At 38.0% G+C, this 23,556-nt stretch overlaps 1 protein-coding gene across 1 annotated transcript in view; it reads left to right on the forward strand.

Moving 5' to 3' along the window:
- GABRA3 (gamma-aminobutyric acid type A receptor subunit alpha3) overlaps positions 1-23,556 on the forward strand; it is a 385,158-nt gene that overhangs the window by 339,920 nt on the left and 21,682 nt on the right. The window contains exon 8 of the mRNA XM_059385929.1: positions 18,884-19,095. Coding sequence (XP_059241912.1) covers positions 18,884-19,095 — 212 coding nt within the window. The remainder of the gene's footprint in view (positions 1-18,883; positions 19,096-23,556) is intronic.

A 23,556-nucleotide genomic window follows, 5' to 3' on the forward strand; every position in this document is an offset into this window, starting at 1 on the left:
CCATGTTGCTACAAAAGTTGGGTATTCGTCCTTTCTGATGGAGGCATCATACTCCATAGTGTATATGGACCACATCTTCCTTATCTATTCGTCCGTTGAAGGGCATCTTGGTTCTTTCCACAGTTTGGCGACCATGGCCATTGCTGCTATCAACATTGGGGTACAAATGGCCCTTCTTTTCACGACATCTGTATCTTTGGGGTCAATACCCAGTAGTGCAATAGCAGGGTCATAGGGAAGCTCTATTTTTAATTTCTTAAGGAATCTCCACACTGTTCTCCAAAGTGGCTGCACCAACTTGCATTCCCACCAACAGTGGAAGAGGGTTCCCCTTTCTCCACATCCTCTCCAACACATATTGTTTCCTGTCTTTCTAATTTTAGCCATTCTAACTTGTATAAGGTAGTATCTCAATGTGGTTTTAATTTGAATCTCCCTGATGGCTACTGATGATGAACATTTTTTCATGTGTCTGATAGCCATTTGTATGTTTTTACTGGAGAAGTGTCTTCAAGAACAGAATTTTTAACAAAAAAGTGGGAAGAGAAGAGTGTTGGAATAGTAAGATTACTAAAATGCTTCCTGTCTCAGTCAGGTTTGCTTTAGGGACTGGGGAGGGACTGAGCCTTCAGTTAAAAAGAGGAAATTAGTGAGCAGAGCTAGAGAAAGTGACAAGTGGGAAACTAAGTCGACAACAGAGAAGTGAATTTGGTGCTTTTTTTTAATGTTTTTTTATGATCCATTTTTTGTATACTTACCTGACATTGCTGTTTCTCTTTTAATTTTTTTTTTAAAGTACAAATTATCTTTAAAGGCTACACAAAGTTTGAAGGATTTTTCAATAGTACTTACAATCAGGGAAATTTTCATTAAAAGAAGGTTACTGGTGTCTAAAAAGAGATTTGTACATCATTAGCATTTTTCCCTGAGAGACTTAAAACATATAGAACATTTTCTGCACTGTAAAAAATTTTAGGAGACAAATATCCACTTTTTTTAGTCTACTAAACTGCCTCTATGGCAGTAGTGTCTGTGAAGCATACACATGGATATGCTGAGTACCCCCATAGAAGGTCAATATTTCCTATCAATATCCTGAAGCTATACTATGTAGTTAAATAGTAAATGATGTTTTAGAAAGTAGCAGCATTTTGGCCAGGTAGAAGAGACCACAGTAGAGAAAGACCAAGAGTCACCTGTAAAGAGGGGGGAAAAGAAAAAAAAAAAAAACAACCTAGAAGGGTATAATATCATGGAAGTCAAGAGGAGAATGTTTCAAGAAGCAGGAATTAATCATCTGGTGTAAATTCTGTGTTTTTAGGTAAGATGCAGATAGAAACTGTTGACTGTGGTGATACGCTTGGTTGTTAGTGATCATGAGTGGTTCTAGTGAAGTGGAGGAGACAAAATCTATATAGGGGTCAACAATTTTTAGAAATTTAACAAACTGCATACTCTGAAAAGTCTTCCATTACAAAATCCAAGAAAAGCTAGATAAAACATAGAAAACATTCTTTTTAAATATTTGAGCTGATAAGAAATTAAAGGAAATATTCAGGAACTCAAATGGAAGAGAGAACTAAAAATTGGACTGTTAATTACTTGAACTCATATTGTTATAGCTGGAAGATGGACTACTAGTTTTGGTAAATAAGATTTTGAGTTTTGAAGTTACACAAGAAAGACTTTGAGCCTGAATGAAGTTTAGGATTAGAAAGAACTAAGGCTGTCTTAGACTAAATAATGTATTAAGTCCCCCAAATATATCCATGTCCTAATCTCTGGAACCTGTGAATGTTACCCTATATGGCAAAAGGGATATTGCAAATGTGTATTAAATGAAGGATTTTGAGATGGAGAGATTATCCCACAGAGATTATCTGTTTGGGCCCTAAATATAATCACAAATATCCTTATATGAGGGAGGCAGAAAGATATTTGATTACAGAGCAAAAGGCAGTGTGATGAAGGAAACTGGAGAGATTTGAAGATGCTATTCTGTTGGCTTTGAAAGAAAAGGAAGGGGCCCATAAAACTGCCAGATTTCTGGCCTTCAAAAGTGTACGAAAAAATATTTGTGTTGTTTTAAGTCACTAAATTTATGGTAATTTTTTACATAAACTATAGGAAATGAATACAAAGATTCATCCCATAAATCGAATACCATTGAAAGATTATGCATTAGAAAGATCACCAGATAAGTGCACTAATCAGGGCAAGGAAACAATAAGGAATAATGTATGTTTGGGCCTGGGCTCTGTGTAAAATTTATTTTTTTTATCTGAATTTAAGAATTTATTTTTTTTAAGATTTTAATTTATTTGACAGCTAGAGATCACAAGTAGGCAGAGAGGCAGGTGGGGCGGGGGGAGGCAGGCTCCCGGCAAGCAGAGAGCCAGATGCGGGACTCGATCCCAGGATCCTGGGATCATGACCTGAGCCAAAGGCAGAGGCTTTAACCCACTGAGCCACCCAGGTGCCCCTAAAATGCATTTTAAAAGTGAAAATAATTAATATATGGGGAAGGCTAAATGACTATGGAATCTATAAAATATCAACACTGGCTTATTGGGCATACAAAACATCTAGAGTGAAAGGTTAGACCATAATGTAGTGTATATAAGTTGAAATGGAAATAAAATGTTCTAAGGACTTTCATTGTCAGGGAAATGTGTAAAGGTACCAATTAATATTTAATTTTCATAAGTCAAAGGTTCATGCTGACTGAAACTCATACATCTAATGGGAATGTTAAATGGTATAAACCCTTTAGAAACCTGGTAGTCTCCTGTAGTTAAACGCATGCTTATAATATAATCATGAAGTTCCATCCCTAGGTGTTTACTAAGAAAAATGAAAACATGTGCTCACAAAAAGACTTACACATAAATCTTCCCAGCAGCTTTATTCATAATAGTTGAACCCTGGAAATAGTCCAGATGTCCATTAATAGGTGAATGGATAAACAAATTATGTCAATGCAGTGGAATGCTACTCTGAAGTTAAGAGGAATGAACTAAAGATAGATGCAGCAGGGTGCCTGGGTGGCTCAGTGGGCTAAGCCGCTGCCTTCGGCTCAGGTCATGATCTCAGGGTCCTGGGATCAAGTCCCGCATCGAGCTCTCTGCTCAGCGGGGAGCCTGCTTCCCTCTCTCTCTCTGCTTCCCTCTCTGCCTACTTATGATCTCTCTCTCTCTGTCAAATAAATAAATAAAATCTTAAAAAAAAAAGATAGATGCAGCAACATGAATGAACCTGAATAAATGCTGGGTGAGGAAAGCCAAAGACTAATGAGTACATACTGTATGATATGTATGAAACTTTAGGGGGAAAAAGATCTAACCACACAGAAAGAAAGCAGAGGAGTGGTTACCTGGGGCCAAGGAGGCGCTGGAATCATCTCAAAGGAACATTTGGGTTGATGGAAGTATTCTATAGACAATACCTATGAGAAAGAGTGAAGAGGGGTATTACCAGATGGTAGAAATATCACAGAAGCACAGATTAGCATCAGACTATGATAGTGTAGGGGCACCTGGGTGGCTCAGTGGGTTAATCCTCTGCCTTCGGCACCTGTCATGGTCTCAGGTTCCTGGGATCGAGCCCAACATGGGACTCCCTGCTCGGCACGGACCTGCTTCCACCCCCTGCCCGCCGCCTGCCTCTCTGCCTGCTTGATATCTCTCTCTCTCTCTGTGTCAAATAAATAAAATCTTTTTTTAAAAAAAGACTATAATAGTGTAATGGTCTAAGGAATACTAGAGATCAAAGAAAATATGTACCTTGATCTCCTGAGTTCTTGATTTTGAATGATAACCACATTTTGAGAACATAAACTAGTACACTCAGTGTGAGAGTCAGGTTTTTTTTTTTTTTAAGATTTTATTTATTTGACAGACAGAGATCACAAGTAGGCAGAGAGGCCAACAGAGGGTGAGGAGGAAGCAGGCTCCCCGCTGAGCAGAGAGCCCTTTGCAGGGCTAGATCCCAGGACCCTGGGATCAAGACCTGAGCCGAAGGCAGAGGCTTTAACCCTTGAGCCACCCAGGCGCCCTGACAGTCAGGTTTTAAGATCAAAAGAGGCTGTGCATTTGAAGAAGAGGTTGAAAATATGAATCTGCTGGCCATAGAAAAGCAGAGTTGGAGAGTTAGAAGAGTTAGGGAGAAAGCGATTGTAAGAAAAAAATGAGTGACTGGGTCATATTCACTAACGTACTTTCTGGAACATGATTAAGCCCAACTGACAGTGAATTAACAAAAAGCTTCCCCTTTGTGGTACTGTCTAAGTTCAGTGGGTACATGATGTATGATTAATTCTAATTGTCTCCTGAGGAAAATGAATGCTTGTTTTGAAGGCTGTAATCTGAAATGATTTGATTTTTGTATCCCTAGGACCTTACTCTGAATGGCACAGAATAGACAGTTGTTAATGTTGGAGAAAAGAAAAGAATAAGAACTAATACAATGATTATATAGCTATTCTAAGAAAAGTGCATTCTTCACTCTGATGGGAACACATGTATTGCAGTATTACATGGGTTGCAGGCTGTTCAGAGCAGTTTCACTCCTCACACAGGTACTAGGGGATTACTCTGTGCCAGGTATTATATTCAGGGTTGAGGGGATAGAAACAGATTACTAATGATCCCTATTCTCAACCAGATCCTGCTTTGGTAGTACAGACAGACATGTGTTGTCAAAGAAGTGTCCCAGAATTTTAGAAGTACTCAAAGAAAGTGAGTTTGGGGCAGTCACAAAATACTTTCTAGAAGAGTCTTGAAAAAAAAAAAAAAACACTCGGTGGTAGGACTACATCTCTTAAAATGCCAAAACTCATTGTCCATCCATGAAGTGTAAATGTTTGATTGGGTGTTCTACCAGATAACTAGCCAGGAGCTCTTCACAAGATGACTATTCTAATTAAGCTCTAGAAACTAGGATTCTAGAAAATTCTACTGAGTTATGATACAGAAACACTTATGTTGCAGTAGAGTTCTCTCCATTCATCCGTTGGCACACTGCTATGGCTGTACCAAGGTATATGGTTATTTTCTAATAACCATAAATGAGGTAGCTTGTTTCTCCCATGAATCACTGCTTGCCCAGTGTGGTGAGAAGATTTCTGAGCCTTGGGTTCAGTCTCAGAGCTTACCAGGATAAAAATTCAGATAGTTTGTTAATACGTATTAGCTAAGTAGCTGATTCCTGACAGGGCTTAAAATTTGATTTGCTAATCAGCCTTGATGACTACATAGTTTTTACAAAGGTGCTTCTTTAGGGTCTTTCTCTTGAAATTGTATGGACTTTTTCAGTTTTAATATTCATTTAAATAGCAAATAAGCAAATAAGTATGGTACATGAGGGACCAAGATATTAAAGAAACCCAAGAGGCTATAGCATACACAGCTGACTCTATGGGTAGAGTTAAGAGGCCTTTTCTTCTTGCTTTTCTTTTTTTAATTTTTATTTAAATTGAATTTAATTAACATATACTGTATTATTAGTTTCAGAGGTAGATTTCACAGATTCATCAGTTGCATACAACACCCAGTGTTCATTACTTCAAGTACCCTCTTTAATTCCCATCCCTCAATTACCCCATCTTCCTGCCCACCTCCCCTCTAGCAGCCCTCAGTTAATTTCCTATAGTTAAGAGTCTCTTATGGGGGCACCTGGGTGGCTCAGTGGGTTAAAGCCTCTGCCTTTGGCTCAGGTCATGATCCCAGGGTCCTGGGATCGAGCCCCACATCGGGCTCTCTGCTCAGAAGGGAGCCTGCTTCCTCCTATCTCTCTGCTTGCCTCTCTGCCTACTTGTAATCTCTGTCAAATAAATAAATAAAATCTTTTTAAAAAAAAAAAGAGTCTCTTATCGTTTGTCTCCCTCTCTGCCTCTTATTTTCACTTCCCTTTCCCTACATTCATCTGTTTTGTTTCTTAAATTCTACATATGAGTGAATCATATGGTATTTTTCTTTCTCTGACTGACATACCTATTTTAGCAGTATACACTCTAGTTCCACCCATGCCATTACAAATGGCATTATTTCATTCTTTGGGCTGAGTAATATTCCACTGCGTGTGTGTGTGTGTGTGTGTGTGTGTGTGTGTGTGTAATACTTCTTTCTTATCCATTCATCTGTTGATGGACATCTGGGTTCTTTTTTTTTTTAATTTATTTTCAGCATAACTATTCATTATTTTTGCACCACACCCAGTGCTCCATGCAATCCATGCCCTCTATAATACCCACCGCCTGGTACCCCAACCTCCCAACCTCCACCCCTTCAAAACCCTCAGATTGTTTTTCAGAGTCCATATAGTATCTCATGGTTCACCTCCCTTTCCAATTTACCCCAACTCCCTTCTCTCTAACTCCCCATGTCCTCCATGCTATTTGTTATGCTCCACAAATAAGTGAAACCATATGATAATTGACTCTCTCTGCTTGACTTATTTCACTCAGCATAATCTCCTCCAGTCCTGTCCATGTTGCTACAAAAGCTGGGTATTCATCCTTTTTCTGATGGAGGCATAATGCTCCATAGTGTATATGGACCACATCTTCCTTATCCATTTGTCTGTTGAAGGGCATATTGGTTCTTTCCATAGTTTGGCGACCGTGGCCATTGCTGCTATAAACATTGGAACATCTGGGTTCTTTCCATAGTTTGGTTATTGTGGACATTGTTGTTATAATCATTAGGGTTTATGTGCTCCTTTGAATCACTATGTTTGTTTCCTTTGGATAAACACGTAGCAGTGCAAATGCTGGATCATTGGGTAGCTCTATTTTTAACTTTTTGAGGAACCTCCACACTGTTTTCCAGAATGGCTGTACCAGTTGCACTCCCACCAACAGTGTAAGAGGGTCCCCCTGTCTCTGCAACCTCACCAATATTTGTTGTTTCAAGTTGTTAAATTTAGCCATTCTGACTAGTGTAAGGTAGTATCTCATTGTGGTTTTGATTTGTGTTTCCCTGATGCTGAGTGATGTTGAGCATTTTTTCATGTGTCTGTTGGTTGTATGTCTTCTTTGGAAAATGTCTGTTCATGTCTTCTGGCCATTTCTTGACCAGATTTTTTTTTTGTTTTTTGGATGTTGAGTTTGATAAGTTCTTTTCAGGGTCTTTTCTGTTTCTATACAAATTTTAGGATTATTCCAACTCTATGAAAAATGCTGATGGTATTTTGATAGGGATTGCTTTGAATGTGTAGATTGCTTTGAGTAGCATAGATATTTTAACAATATTTGTTGTTCCAACCCATGAGTTTAGAATGTTTTTCCATTTCTTTGTGTCTTTCTCAATTTCTCTTGTAAGTGTTCTATAGTTTTCCGAGTACAGATCCTTTACCTCCTTGGTTAGGTTTATTCCTAGGTATTTTGCCATTTTTAGTGCAATTGTAAATAGGATCTATTCCTTAATTTCTCTTTCTTCTGTCTCATTGTTAGTGTATAGAAATGCAACTGACTTCTGTGTATTGATTTTATATCCTGCTACTTTGCTGAAGTCTTGTATCATTATTAGCAATTTTTTGGTGCAGTCTTGGGTTTTCTACATAGAGTATCATGTTGTCTGTGAAGAGTGAAAATTTCACTTCTTCTTTGCCAATTTGTAAGGTTTTAATTTCTTTTTGTGGTCTGATTGCTGAGGCTAGGACATCCATTACTATGTTGAATAACAGTGGTGAGAGTGGACATTCACCTATTCCCCCCTCGGTTTGCTGACATTATTATACTTTTAAATTTTATTTTATTTTTTCAGTGTTACAAGATTCATTGTTTATGTACCACACCCAGTGCTCCATGCAATACGTGTCCCCCTTAATACCCACTACTAGGTCCTCCCAACTCCCCACCTCATTCCTCTCCAAAACCCTCAGTTTGTTTCTCAGAGTCCACAGTCTCTATGGCTCATCTCTCCCAACAATTTCCCCCAACTCACTTCTCCTCTCCTTTACCCAATGTCCTCTGTGTTATTCTTTATGCTCCACAAGTAAGTGAAACCATGATAATTGACTCTTTCTATTTCACTCAGCATAATCTCCTCCAGTGCTGTCCATGTTGTTACAAAAATTGGGTATCCATCCTTTCTGATGGAGGCACAATACTCCATAGTATATATAGACCATATCTTCTTTATCCATTCCTCTGTTGAATGGCATCTTGGTTCTTTCCATAGTTCGGCAATTGTGGACATTGCTGCTATGAACATTAGGGTACATATGGCCTTTCTTTTCACTACATCTGTATCTTTAGGGTAAATACCCAGTAATGTAATAGCAGGGTCATAGAGTAGATCTATTTTTATTTTTTTGAGGAATTGCCACACTGTTTTCCAAAGTGGCTGCACCAAATTGCCTTCCCACCAACAGTGTAAGAGGGTTCCCCTTTCTCCACATCCTCCCCAACACTTGTTGTTTCCTGTCTTATTAACCTTTTAAAGTGGCCATTTTGATCAGATAACATAAACTTTCTGTTTGCATATATTTTATTGAAGTGAAAATGTGATTGAGTTTTCAATAATTGTCTTGTTGTTTATAGATCAAAAGACAAAAAGGAAAGGAAAGTTGTGGTTCATTTTAATCTGCAGTCAGTTTCTGACCATTCTCTGTAGTCCGTGGTGCCACAGGTCATGTGCAAGGTTAAAACAGAGCACACCATGTACTTTCATGTTATTGTGTCCTGGAAAACAAAACAGGAACATCACTCAGATTTTCAACTCTCTGTTAAAAAGAAAGTCTTAAAAAACAAACATTTCTTTTCTTGGCTTCCTGGGTTTGTCTACACACTTCTGGTATCCAAGGCAGTCAGTGTTTGAATTAAGATCAGAATGATCTGGTCTCTCATTCTAATGATGAGGAAACCATATGATAATTGACTCTCTCAAGATAATTGACTTATTTCACTCAGCATAATCTCTTCCAGTCCCATCCCACCTAGAGAGCTGCTTCTAGATCTCTTCCCTATCAGGGCTTACATGTTAGACATACCAAAAACAGTCTGACATGGAAACCATTGCTTTTAAGACTCAGAAAATAATGGAGATGTATATTCTTATTGATTAATCTAATCAAGATTTTTAAATAAAAATTCCATTATTCTTGCTTGCAGGGTTTTTCAGGATTTAAACTGTTTACAGACAGTAAATACAAATAACATAAAATTAACCATTTTCATCATCTTAAATATACAGTCCAGCAGTATTAAGTATACTGGCATTGTGGTGCAACCAATGTCCAGAACATTTTCATCTTGCTATGGTGAGACTCTGTACCCACAGAATAATCCCCATTTCCCATACCACCCAACTCCTAGAAAGCACTATTCTACCTCCTGTCTCTAGGAGATTGGGTACTCTAGAAAATTCATGTAAATGACCTCATGCAATAGTTGTCTTCTTTTACTGTTTTTTTTTCCTTTATCATAATGTGCTCAAGGTTCATTGATGTTGTGTCCTGTGTCAGCATCTTCTCAGTGAAGGACACTTTAACCTTTTGCCTTGGCAATCTTTCTACATTGTCTACCCTGGAAGGTTTTCAATGGCATATTAGGATAGGGAATAAAATATAGCGAACCAATACAGGACTGATTATTGTTTTACACAATTCCATCCCCATGCCTGATTCACACCAGTGATCTCTACTTGTCATTCATGGGGTTTTAAAGTAATGGTCAAGGTATCCAATCACATATGTTAACACGCTGGGATTGCTTGAAAGTGCATTTGAAATTCTATTAATAAGATGTACCGAATCTTCCTCAAGTGTGTTCTTCTGCATATCCTCAGATCACATTTTTTTTTAAAATTTTGATTTATTTTTTAAAATTTCTTTTCAGTATTCCAGAATTCATTGTTTATACACCACACCCAGTGATCCATACAATACATGCCCTCCATAATACCCACCACCAGGCTCACACAACCTACCACCCCCCTCCCCTCCAAAACCCTCAGATTGTTTCTCAGAGTTCACAGTCTCTCATTGTTTGTCCCCCCCTCCAATTTCCCCCAACTCCCTTCTCCTCTCCATCTCCCCATGTCCTCTGTGTTATTCCTTATGCTCCACAAATAAGTGAAACCGTATGATAATTGACTCTTTCTGCATGACTTATTTCATTCAGCATAATCTCTTCCAGTCCCATCCATGTTGATCCAAAAGTTGGGTATTCATCCTTTCTGATGGAAGCATAATAATCCAAGTATATATGGATCATATCTTCTTTATCCGTTCGTCTGTTGAAGGACATCTTGGTTCTTTCCACAGTTAGGCAACTGTGGTCATTGCTGCTATGAACACTGGGGTACAGATGACCCTTCATTTCACTACATCTGTATCTTTAGGGTAAATACCCAGTAGTGTACATAGGGTCATAGGGAAGCTCTATTCTTAATCTTTTGAGGAACCTCCACACTGTTTTCCAAAGTGGCTGCACCTACTAGCATTTCCACCAACGGTCTAAGAGGGTTCCCCTTTCTCCACATTCTCTCCAACACACATTGTTTACTGTCTTGTTAATTTTGGCCATTCTGACTGGTGTAAGGTGGTATCTCAATGTGGTTTTGATTTGAATCTCCCTGAGGGCTAGTGATGATAAACATTTTTCCATATGTCTGTTAGCCATTTGTATGTCTTCACTGGAGAAGTGTCTGTTCATGTCTTCTGCCATTTTTTAACATGATTATCTGTTTTGTGTGTGTTGAGTTTGAGGAGTTCTTTATAGATATTGGATATCAGCCCTTTGTACTGTCACTTGCAAATATCTTCTCCCATTCCGTGGGTTGCCTCTTTGTTTTAATGACTGTTTTCTTTGCTTTGCAGAAGCTTTTGATCTTGATGAAGTCCCAAAAGTTCATTTTTGTTTTTGTTTTCTTTGTCTTTGGAGACATATCTTTAAAGAAGTTGCTGTGGCCAGTGTTGAAGAGGTTACTGCCCATGTTTTCCTCTAGGATTTTGATAGATTCCTGCCTCACATTGAGTCTTTTATCCATTTCAAGTTTATCCTTGTGTATGGTGTAAGAGAATGGTCCAGTTTCATTCTTCTACAAATACCATTTATTGAAGAGACTGTCTTTTCCACTGTATATTTTCCTGCTTTGTCGAAGATTATTTGACCATAGAGTTGAGGGTCCATGTCTGGACTCTACTCTGTTCTACTGGTCTGTGTGTCTGTTTTTATGCCAGTACCATGCTGTCTTGGTGATCACAGCTTTTTAGTAAAGCTTGAAATCAGGCAATGTGATGCCCCCAGTTTTGTTTTTCTTTTCAACATTTCCTTAGCAATTCAAGGTCTCTTCTGGTTCCATACAAATTTTAGGATTGTTTGTTCCAGCTTTTTGAAAAATGCCGGTGTAATTTTGATCAGAATGGCATTGAAAGTATAGATTGCTCTAGGCAGTATAAACATTTTATCAATGCTTATTCTTCTGATCCATGAGCATGGAATGGTCTTCCATCTTTTTGCACCTTCAATTTCTTTCATGAGTGTTCTGTAGTTCCTTGAGTAAATATCCTTTACCTCTTTGGTTAGGTTTATTCCCAGGCGTCTTATGGTTCTTTGTGCTATAGTAAATGGAATCAATTATCTAATTTTCCTTTCTGTATTTCCATTGTTAGTGTATAAGAAAGCAACTGATTTCTGTACATTGATTTGTATCCTGCCACATAACTGAATTGCTATATGAGTTCTAGTAGTTTGGGGGTGGAGTCTTTTAGGTTTCCCATATAAAGTATCATGTCATCTGCCAGGAGAGAGAGTTTGACTTCTTCATTATCAATTTGAATACCTTTTATTTCTTTTTGTTGTCTTATTGCTCTTGCTAGGACTTCTAGTACAATGTTGAACAAGAGTGGTGAGAGTGGGCATCCTTGTCATGTTCCTGATCTCAAAGGGAAGGCTGTCAGCTTTTCCCCATTGAGAATGATATTTGCTGTGGGTTTTTCATAGATAGATTTTATGAAGTTGAGGAATGTTCCCTCTACCCCTATACTTTGAAATGCTTTAATCAGGAATGGATTCTGTATCTTGTCAAATGCTTTTTGTGCATCAACTAAGAGGACCATGTGGTTCTTGAGAGTGGACATTCTTATATGGCCCTGACCTTAGGGGGAAAGCTCTTGGTTTTTCCCCACTGAGGATGATATTTTCTGTGGGTTTTTTGTATATGGCTTTTGTGATATTGACATATGTTCCCTCTATCCCTATGTGACAAAGAGTTTTTGTCAAGGAAAGATCCTGTATTTTGTCGAATGCTTTTTCTGCATCTATTGACATGACCATATTGTCCTTGTCCCTTTTTTTTTTTTTAATTTGATGTATCACACTGATTGATTTGTGGATGTTGGACCATGCTTGCAGCACAGGAATTAATCCCATTTGGTCATGATGAATAATCCTTTTAATGTACTCTTAGATCCTATTAGCTAGTGTATTGGTGAGAATTTTTGCATCCTTCTTTATCAAGGATATTGATCTGTAATTCTTTTTTTCTGATGGAGTCTTATCTGGTTTGGGGATCAAGGTAATGCTGGCCTCATAGAATGAGTTTGGAACTTTTCCTTCCATTTCTACTTTTTTGAAAAAGTTTCAGAGAATAGGTATTAATTCTTCTTTAAATGTTTGGTAGAATTCTGCTGGGAGACCATCCAGCCCTGCACTCTTGTTTGTTGGGAGATTTTTGATTACTGGTTTGATTTCTTTGCTGGTTATGGGTCTGTTCAGATTTTCTGTTTCTTTCTCTTTCAGTTTTGGTAGTTTATATATTTCTATGAATATATCCATTTCTTCCAGATTGCCTAATTTGTTGGCGTATAATTCCTCATAATATTCTCTTATAATTGTTTGTATTTCTTTGATGTTGGTTTTGCTCTCTCCTGTTTCATTCATGGTTTTATTAGTTTGGGTCATTCCTCTTTTCTTTTTAATAAGTCTGTCTAGAGCCTTATCAATCTTATTAATTCTTCCAAAGAATCAACTCCTAGTTTTGCTGATCTGTTCTACTGTTGTTTTTGTTTTTGTTTTTGTTTTCTGTATCATTGATTCCTGCTCTATTCTTTATTATTTCCTTTTCCTACTGGATTTAGGCTTTATTTTGCTGTTCTTTTTCCAGCTCCTTTAGGTGTAGGTTAGGTTGTGTATTTGAGACTTTTCTTTTTTCTTAAGAAAGGCTTATATTGCTATATACATATCTCTTAGGACTGCTGCATCCCAACGGCTCTGAATTGTCATGTTTTCATTTTTATTTGATTCCATGATTGTTAAAAATTCTTCTTGCAGCACCTGGGGGGTTCAGTTAAGCATCTTCCTTTGGCTCAGGTCATGATACCAGGGTCCTGGGATTGAGCTCCACAAAACAGGGAGCCTGCTTCTCCCTCTCCCTCTTTCTCACCCTCTGACTGCTGCTCCCCCTGCTTGTGCTCACTCTCCTTCTTTTAAATAAATACATCTTTTAAAAGTATATTCTTCGTTAATTTCCTCGCTGACCCATTCATTCTTTGGTAGCATGTTCTCTAACCTCCATGTATTTGTGGTCTTTCCAAATTTTTTCTTGTATTTGACTTCAAGTTTTAAAGAACTGTGGTCTAAAAATAGCTGTAATTTCAATCATTAAATAGTAATTTCAATCATTTTTATACTGGTTGAGACCTAATTTTTGACCCAGTATGCGATCTATTATGCAGAATGCTCTATGTGCACTTGAGAAGAATGTGTATTCTGCTGCTTTGGGATGGAATGTTCTGTATATATCCATGAAGTCCATCTGGTCCACTGTGTCATTCAAAGCCCTTGTTTCCTTGTTGATCTTTTGTTTAGATGATCTGTTTATTAATGTCAATAAGGTGAAAGTCCCCTACTGTAATTGTTATTATCAATGTTATTATCAATGTTATTATCAATCTTTTTTTTTTCAGCATAACAGTATTCATTATTTTTGCACCACACCCAGTGCTCCATGCAATCTGTGCCCTCTATAATACCCACCATCTGGTACCCCAACCTCCCACCCCCCCACCACTTCAAACCTCTCAGATTGTTTTTCAGAGTCCATAGTCTCTCATGATTCACCTCCCCTTCCAATTTCCCCCAACTCCCTTCTCCTCTCTAACTCCCCATGTCCTCCATGCTATTTGTTATGCTCCACAAATAAGTGAAACCATATGATAATTGACTCTCTCTGCTTGACTTTTTCGGTTGCCAAACTGTGGAAAGAACCAAGATGCCCTTCAATAGACGAATGGATAAGGAAAATGTGGTCCATATACACTATGGAGTATTATGCCTCCATCAGAAAGGACAAATACCCAACTTTTGTAGCAACATGGACGGGACTAGAAGAGATTATCAATGTGTTTCTTTAATTTTGTTGTTAATTGGTTTATATATGTGGCTGCTCCCATGTTAGGAGTATAAATATTTAGATTTCTTTTTTTTAAGATTTTTATTTATTTACTTGATAGAGAGAGATCACAAGTAGGCAGAGAGGCAGGCAGAGAGAGAGGGGGAAGCAGGCTCCCTGCTGAGCAGAGAGCCCAATGTGGGCCTCGATCCCAGGACCCTGAGACCATGACCCGAGCCGAAGGCAGAGGCCTAAACCACTGAGCCACCCAGGCGCCCCAGGAGTATAAATATTTATAATTGTTAGATGTTCTTCTTGGATAGATCCCTTCATTATGATATAGTTTCCTTCTTATCTCTTATTACAGTATATAAGAATGGCTACTCCAGCTTTCTTTTGATGTCAATTTGCTTGAAAAATTGTCCTCCACACCTTCACTTTCAATCTGGTGGTGACTTTGAGTCTAAAATGATTTCCTTGTAAGCAGTATATCAATGGGTCTTTTTTTAAAATCTGTTTTGATACCCTGTAACTTTTGATTGGAGCATTTAGTCAATTTACATTCAGAATAATTATTTTTTAAGATTTATTTATTGATTTATTTGAGAAGGAAAGAGAGAATGAAAGAGAGCATGAGAAGGGGAGTTCAGAGGTAGGACCAGACTCCCTGCAGAGCAGGGAGTCCAATGGGGGAACTCAATCCTGGGACTCCAGGATCATGACATGAGTCAAAGGCAGTTGCCCAACAAACTGAGCCACTCCAGGTGCCCCATAATTATTTTTTACTCTCACTCATAACACAATCAGAAATAAAATATTTTTGGATAAAAAAAGAATAATTGTTGAAAGATAATTGAAAGATATGAAGTTAGTGCCATTGCAGTACATGTAAGGTCACTGTTTCTATAGACTGTCTCTGTTTCTTTCTGGTCTTTGTCATGTTTGGACTCTGTCTTTGTGGATGGGATATTATTTCTTACAGGGTTGGTTTAGTGTTCACTAATTCCTTTAGTCTTTGTCCTAGAAACTCTTTATGTCTTCTTATATTCTAAATACCACCTTTGCTGGATACAGTACTTTTTGCTGCATATTTTTCCCATTTAGCACATCAAATATATCATGCCAATCCTTTCTGGCCTGCCAGGTCACTTGGACAGGTCTGCTGTCCACTTTATGTGTCTACCCTTGTAGGCTAAGGACCTCTTGTCCTAAACTACTTCCAGGATTTTCTCTTTATCTTTGAAATTTGGAAGTTTCATTATTATATGCAAGGTATTTTTATTGATTTTGAGGGGGATTCTTTGTGACTCCTGGACTTGAATGTCTGTTTCCTTTCCCTGATTAGGGAAGTTCCCAGCTATAATTTATTCAAATAAAGCTTTTGTCCTTCTCTTCTGCTCTTCATCTTCTGGGACCCTTATTATCTGGATATTATTTCACTTTATGGAATTGCTGAGTTCTTGAGGTCTCCCTTCATGATCCAGGTGTTGTCTTTCTTCTTTGCAGCTTCATTTTCCATCATTTTGTCTTTTATATTAACAATGCTCTCTTCTACCTCATTTATCCTTGCTGTTAAAGCCTTAATTTATGACTGTATCTCAGTAACAGCATTTTTAATTTTGACCCCATTGATTTTAGTTCTTTTATTTCTATATTTCTATAATAGGGGATTTTCTAGTGTCTCTTATGCTTTTTCCAAGCACAACTACTATCTTTATAATCATTATTTTAAATTCTAGTCCAGACATATTACTTATATCCTTTTTTAAATTAATTAATTTATTTTCAGAAAAACAGTATTCATTATTTTTTCACTACATCCAGTGCTCCATGCAATCCATGCCCTCTATAATACCCACCACCTGGTACCCCAACCTCCCACCCTCCCACCACTTCAAACCTTTTTGATGAAATCCCTGGCAGTATTACCTCCTGTTTTTTGCTTTTGTTTTTGTTTTTTGAGGGGATGAATTCCTCTGCCTAGTCATTATATGCAGAAGAGAAAGGAGGATAGAAAAAAAGAAACTAGCAAAAACTATAACAACAACAACAAAACCTTTAGGAAGTGTTTCTGGTGTATGGTGTGTACACTCTGCTGTTGTGTTTTGCCTGCTCTTTCCCACTGGTCCTTCCTCTACAGAGTTCCCACTTGCTTGTAGTGGAGAGTGTTTGGACCTTTATGTAGCTGTGCTTTGATTTGTCAAGATAAGTCTCTTGGGGTACCTGGGTGGCTCAGTGGGTTAAGCCTCTGCCTTCAGCTTGGGTCATGATCTTGGGGTCCTGGGATCAAGTCCCACATTGGACTCTGCTCAGTGGGGAGCCTGCTTCCCCTCTCTCTCTGCCTGCCTGTCTGCCTACTTGTGATCTCTGTCTGTCAAATATAGAAATAAAATCTTAAAAAAAAAGATAAGTCTCATGTGTGCCACCTCTCTTCCTCCAACTGTGTATATTGTTTCCTTAGTCCTCAGCTCATCTTCCTCATCGTTTAAAATAGTTAAATATGGGGCGCCTGGGTGGCTCAGTGGTTTAAAGCCTCTGCCTTCGGCTCAGGTCATGATCCCAGGGTCCTGGGATCGAGCCCCACATCGGGCTCTCTGCTGAGCAGAGAGCCTGCTTCCTCCTCTCTCTGCCTGCCTCTCTGCCTACTTGTAATCTCTGTTTGTCAAATAAATAAATAAAATCTTAAAAAAAATAAAATAGTTAAATGTTGGTCTAGTTGTATTTGAAGGACAAGGCAATTTCATGGTCCCCCTACTACTCTGCCAGCTTAACTTGGCCATTCTGCTTCCTTTTCTACATATCTCACCACATCAGGACTACTTTCCATGCCCCTACTTGATCCAGACTCACATTCTCCATCCTCTTGAGCATTCCAACACTCAGAAAGAGGGTCTGACTACTCCCTCTTCCTGAAGTCTGGATGTCTTTGGGTACAACAACTGCCTTGTCAAAATTCTAGGGTATAGAGACTATAGAAAATATTCATAGATGGGGAGAATGGAGGCATAGAAAAATGAAACAAATTACCCAAGATACGAAGCAAGTAAGTGGCAGAGTCCAGGACTTTTAATTTCTAGTGTAGCTATTTGAGGCTAGAATACTTTTGCTAACAATGATAAAATTATTATTATAATGTTACTTAAAATATGTTTATAATTATACCACTATAATTAATTATCTAATTATGACACTCTTCTCATTAATAGTAAAAATAAAAGAAATGTTAATTATGGAAGCTACTATTTCTTGAGTGTTTACTCTCTGTCATATATGGTGCTATGGGCTTTATAAACATCATCTCATTGGATCCCCCAACAAATTTCTGGGTCTGGTATAATCACACATTTTACACATAATAAAACAGGCTTAGTGGGGGTAAATCTCCTTGTTCTAGGTATATTGCTAGTAAGTGTAATTGCCAGAATTTCAGTCTATTTTCAATCTAATTTCAAAGCTTATATCATTAACCACAACACTATAGCTCATATGTATATCTACAATACAGAGTAGAAAAAATAGTTTTAATAGAATTTAAAAGTGAATAAATGGAAGTCTTAAATTTAGTTTAATAGCATCACCAATAAAAATAATCAGTTGATCTAAAAGCAAGCTCTAGTTTGACAAAAATTCAAAGAAACAGATATTGAAATAGCTTTGGTTGTCCACAAAGCTCAATAGGACCTGGACTGTGATATGGTTAAAGTACCATTTTCTACAATGGCTTATTGCAGTGTTAGCAGAGTACTGTCTACAGTAAGAGAAGTGAAAATCCTGAGTCTTTGATTCAGGTTTTGGGCTGTTCAGAAGAGAACTACCAGAATGGGGAAGGATGAGAAACAAGAGAAGTGGCCATGTCCATTCTGGAGATTAACAGACTCATCAGGAGTCATCCCCATGTTCTCCAACTCTCTAAAGTCCTGTTCTGGAAAGGAGGGAGCAGGCTTCTCTTTCCTGTGTTTCAGAGAAAGAACTCTGAGATCAGTTAGTGGGCTGGGAGTTAGAGGAAGGCAGGTTGCAGCTCAGAAAGTAAGGTTTTTCTAATTAAAAATTGTTCTTATCATGAAGTAGATTACCTGCTCTTTAATGGAAACATTTAAGTAGAGGCTAGAGGAGAATTTTCATTTTTTAAGAAATTTATTTATTTATTTATTTGCCAGAGAGAGACAGTGAGAAAGGGAACACAAGCAGGGGAAGTGGGAGAGGGAGAAGCAGGCTTCCCACTGGGCAGGAAGCCCAATGCAGGGCTCAATCTCAGGACCCTGGAATCATGACCTGAGCCGAAGGCAGATGTTTAATGACTGAGACACCCAGGCACCACTAGAGAAGAACTTTTAGAAGTGCCTTACTAGAGATTCTTATTCCTGAGATAACTGGGATGGGGTAATTACTAGGTAGAACCATCCCATGTTGATATTCTCTGTGTTTACTTTAAAGGGACCATTTTGAGTGCGGTATAGCTCTTCTTCATAAGTCAAAGTTGCTGATCTCATCATATATGTTCTAAATATCTTCTAATGGCAACTTGTTCTCATCTTCTCTCTCCCCAGGTGTCACCACTGTTCTCACCATGACCACTTTGAGTATCAGTGCCAGAAACTCCTTACCTAAAGTGGCATACGCGACGGCCATGGATTGGTTCATAGCCGTCTGTTATGCCTTTGTATTTTCTGCGCTGATTGAATTTGCCACTGTTAACTACTTCACCAAGCGGAGTTGGGCTTGGGAAGGCAAGAAGGTGCCAGAGGCCCTGGAGATGAAGGTGAGCTACAGCAAGGGTGGGGGCTGGGAAGCACTCCCTGAGAGAACTGTATTGGAACCAGGAGTGGGCAGCCTGCAGCCTGTGGGAACTGGCCAAGGCTGTGTGCTATTCACTGGGGTCATCAATCCAATTCTCAACTGGAGTGCTTCTTGGCAATGTGGAGTGTTTGCTGGGGGCAAAAGAAAGAGGGTTTGTATCATGGAGGGTTGATGTCTTGTGATGAGGAACTGACCCTAAGTATGATACTGCTAGAATCATGGAGAACACATTTTACTTATAAAGCCATCCAGAAAAGTGCACAGTCTCTAGGGCCAATTCTGCACTTCACTTTTCAGTATATTCCCACTACATTCAAACTAAAGTGATCATTGTTCCTTCTGGGTCTCTGCTTAACTTTTTATTCTCTACCTAAACTATTCTTTTTTTTTCCTGCCTTGTGAAGATCTACTCATTCTTTTTTTTTCCCAGCTTATTCTTCAAAACACAGATTAAATGATATTTTCTCCATAGAACCTTTCCAAGAATCATCTGGATAGTTTTAGCTTTTCCTGTGGTAGGAGAAGTGTGCTCCTATTATTATAATCTTGTATTTGTATTAGAGTTGTTTATCTGCCTCCTCATTAGACTGAACATTTTGAGGGCAGGGGCTTGTCTACATCATCTTCTTAACTAGCCAGTATTCTTGCACAGCACCTGATTCATAGTAAAAGCTGAATAAATGTTAGTTGGATTGGTTGAGAGATGGGAAGGAGGAAAAAAAAAACAATAAGCCAACTAGAGATGGTAGGAATAAAACATAAATACTGTGAAATCAAGATTATTGTCCTTGGCTGCTTTAAAAGAGTTCAGATCTCTAGATCTAGATGAAGACTATCCAAAGATGCTAAAAAGAACTGGCAGATGTGGTCCCAGAACCATTCCAGTACTATGAAGAATCATGGAGAAGAGAAAAGATAATGAAGATTTTCAAACTGGAGGAAAAGATATATTTCATAGAATACAGACTGGTGAGTTGGCAAAATTTTAGACTAGATTTTCACTACTTAGATAGAATTTATTAAGTCCTTGGTATAAATTATGAAGAAATAAACATATTTCTACTATTATATCTATCATAGGAAATTTTGGGTTGATATTATTATTATACTTAGCATAGTTGTTACCTTTGTATCCTTAAAATATATTAATCCATCTAATACTTGATTTGTCATCTATGAACAAGGTCTATTGACCCCTCACACACTACAAAACAGGGAAATTAGTATACTTACCTTACCTCTCACCTCTGCCCTTGTAATTTCCTAACTTTTATTTATTATGCTATTTCTGCATTGTCAAACTATTATTGTGTTGTCAAGGCTTACAGGATTTACATGTTTTTATGGAGCCAGCCATAATACCTATAGTCAATTATGTGTATTTCTACATTTAAATGGATAAAAGGACTATTTTGTAAAGATGGCCCATTTTTCCTTTCATTGCTTAGTTACCTTAAGGCTATCATCTAGAATATTTTTTAAGGATCATGGGAACAATATTTCCTACGATATTACATGTATAGAATTATCTGTCAATTATTTATACTTGAATTGTAGTTGTGCTGTTGTATAATTCATGGGTCCTATTCTCTCTCTGATGTCCATATAGACATTGATTGCTATACTCACGTCTATCACTGTTGCTATGAAGATTTTTTTTTTTTTTTTGCTATGAGGAATTGTTTTTAAAGATTCTCTTTATTTATTTGAGAGAGAGAGAGAGGGGATGGGGTAGGGGCAGGGGGAGAGGGAGAAGCAAGCTCACCACTGAACACAGAGCCTGATGCATGGTTCAGTACCCAAACCCTGAGATCATGACCAGAGCCCAAGCCAGATTCTTAACCAACTGAGCCACCCAAGAGACCCTGTTATGAAGAAATTTAAAACCAGCCTGAGAGTCTCTTACACAATGGAGGACTTGATTTTATGGCCTAGAAGCCCATACAAATGTATCTTTTATTTATAAATTCTAGTTTCTTTTCAAGGATATATCTTGATCTATCTGTATGAATTTTTTCCTTAGGACTCCATGCAGGGTTTTTTTCCCAAGTATTTATTTAAATTCCAGTTTGTTGACTACAGTGTAATATTAGTTTTGGGTGTACAATTTAGGGATTTATCACTTAATCACTTACATACAACACCCAGTGTTCATCACAAGTACCCTTCTTAATGACTATCACCCATCTAACCCACACCTCACCTTACCTTCCTTCCGGTAACCATCAGTTTGTTCTCTATAGCTGAGTATCTGTTTTATGGTTTGCCTCTCTTCCCCACCTTGTGTTCATTTGTTTTGTTTCTTACATTCCACATATGAGTTAAATCATGGTATTTGCCTTTCTCTGACTATTTCACGTAGCATACTACACTCCAGCTCCAACCACATCATTGTAAATGTCAAGATTTTGTTCTTTTTATGGCTCAGTAATATTCCATTGTATATCACTTCTTTTTTTAAACATTTTTAAATTTAATTATTTAACATTTAGTGTATCATTAGTTTCTAATATAGAGTTCAGTTATTCATCTGTTCATATAATAGTGCTCATTATATCACATGCCCTCCTTAATGCCCATCACCCAGTTACCCCATTCCCCCTCCCCTCCTGCAACTCTCAGTTTATTTCCTTAGTTCAGAGTCTCTTATGGTTTGTCTCCCTCTCTGATTTCACCTCATTTTATTTTTCCCTCCCTTCCCCCATGATCCTCTGGTTAGTTTCTTAAATTCTGCACAAGGGAAACAATATGATAATTGTCTTTCTCTATTGACTTATTTTGCTTAGCATAATATTCTCTAGCTACATCCACATCATTGCAAATGTCAAGATTTTGTTATTTTATTATTGCTCAGAGATATTCCATTGTGTATATATACCACAACTTCTTTATCCATTCATAAGTTGGTGAACATTTGGGCTCTTTACATAATTTGACTATTGTGGACATTGCTGCTATAAACATTGGGGGTGCATGTATCCCTTACAATCAGTATTTTTGTGTCCTTTGCATAAATACCTAGTAGTGAAGTTGCTGGATCATAAGGTAGTTCTATTTTTAACTTTCTGAAGTATCTCCATGCTGTTTTCCACAATGGATGTACCAGTTTGTATTCCCATGAATAGTGTGAGAGGGTTCCCTTTTCTCCATTCTCCCCAACATCTGTTGTTTCCTGATTTATTAATTTAAGCTATTCTGACAGGTGTGAGGTGATATCTCATTGTGGTATTGATTGTATTTCCCTGATAATGAGTGATGTTGAACATCTTTTCATGTGTCTGTTAGCCATCTGGATGTCTTCTTTGGAAAAGTGTCTATTCATGTCCTCTGCCCACTTCTTAACTGGATTATTTGTTTTTGTATTGGGTTTGATAAGTTCTTTATAGATTTTGGATACTAGCCCATTATCAGATATGTCATTTGCAAATATCTTCTCCCATTCTGTAGGGTGCCGTTTAGTTGTGTTGTTTCCTTTGCTGTACAGAAGCTATTTATTTTGATGAAGTCCCAATAGTTCATTTTTGCTTTTGTTTCCTTTTTTTAAAATTTATTTTTTTTTTATTTTCAGCATAACAGTATCCATTATTTTTGCACCATACCCAGTGCTCCATGCTATCCGTGCCCTCTATAATACCCACCACCTGGTACCCCAACCTCCCACCCCCCACCCCTTCAAAACCCTCAGATTCTTTTTCAGAGTCCATAGTCTCTCATGGTTCACCTCCCCTTCCAATTTACCCCAACACCCTTCTCCTCTCTAACTCCCCATGTCCTCCATGCTATTTGTTATGCTCCACAAATAAGTGAAACCATATGATAATTGACTCTCTCTGCTTGACTTATTTCACTCAGCCTAATCTCTTCCAGTCCCGCCCATGTTGCTACAAAAGTTGGGTATTCGTCCTTTCTGATGGAGGCATAATACTCCATAGTGTATATGGGCCACATCTTCCTTATCCATTCGTCCGTTGAAGGGTGTCTTGGTTCTTTCCACAGTTTGGTGACCGTGGCCATTGCTGCTATAAACATTGGGGTACAGATGGCCCTTCTTTTCACTACATCTGTATCTTTGGAGTAAATACCCAGGAGTGCAATTGCAGGGTCATAGGGAAGTTCTATTTTTGATTTGTTTCCTTTGCCTCAGGAGAAATATTTAGTAAGAAGTTACTATGGCCTAGATCAAAAAGGTTGCTTCCTGTGTTCTCTAGCAATTTGATGATTTCTTGTCTCACATTTAGGTCTTTCATCCATTTTGAATTTATTTTTGTGTATAGTGTAAGAAAGTGATCCAGTTTCATTCCTTTGCATGTTGTTGTCCAATTTTCCTAAAACCATTTGTTGAGAAGATTATCTTTTTTTCCATTGGATATTCTTTCCTGCCATGTCAAAGATGAACTGACCATATAGTTGTGGATTCATTTCT

This window comes from Mustela nigripes, chromosome X (assembly GCF_022355385.1).
Source record: "Mustela nigripes isolate SB6536 chromosome X, MUSNIG.SB6536, whole genome shotgun sequence".
NCBI lineage: Eukaryota > Metazoa > Chordata > Mammalia > Carnivora > Mustelidae > Mustela > Mustela nigripes.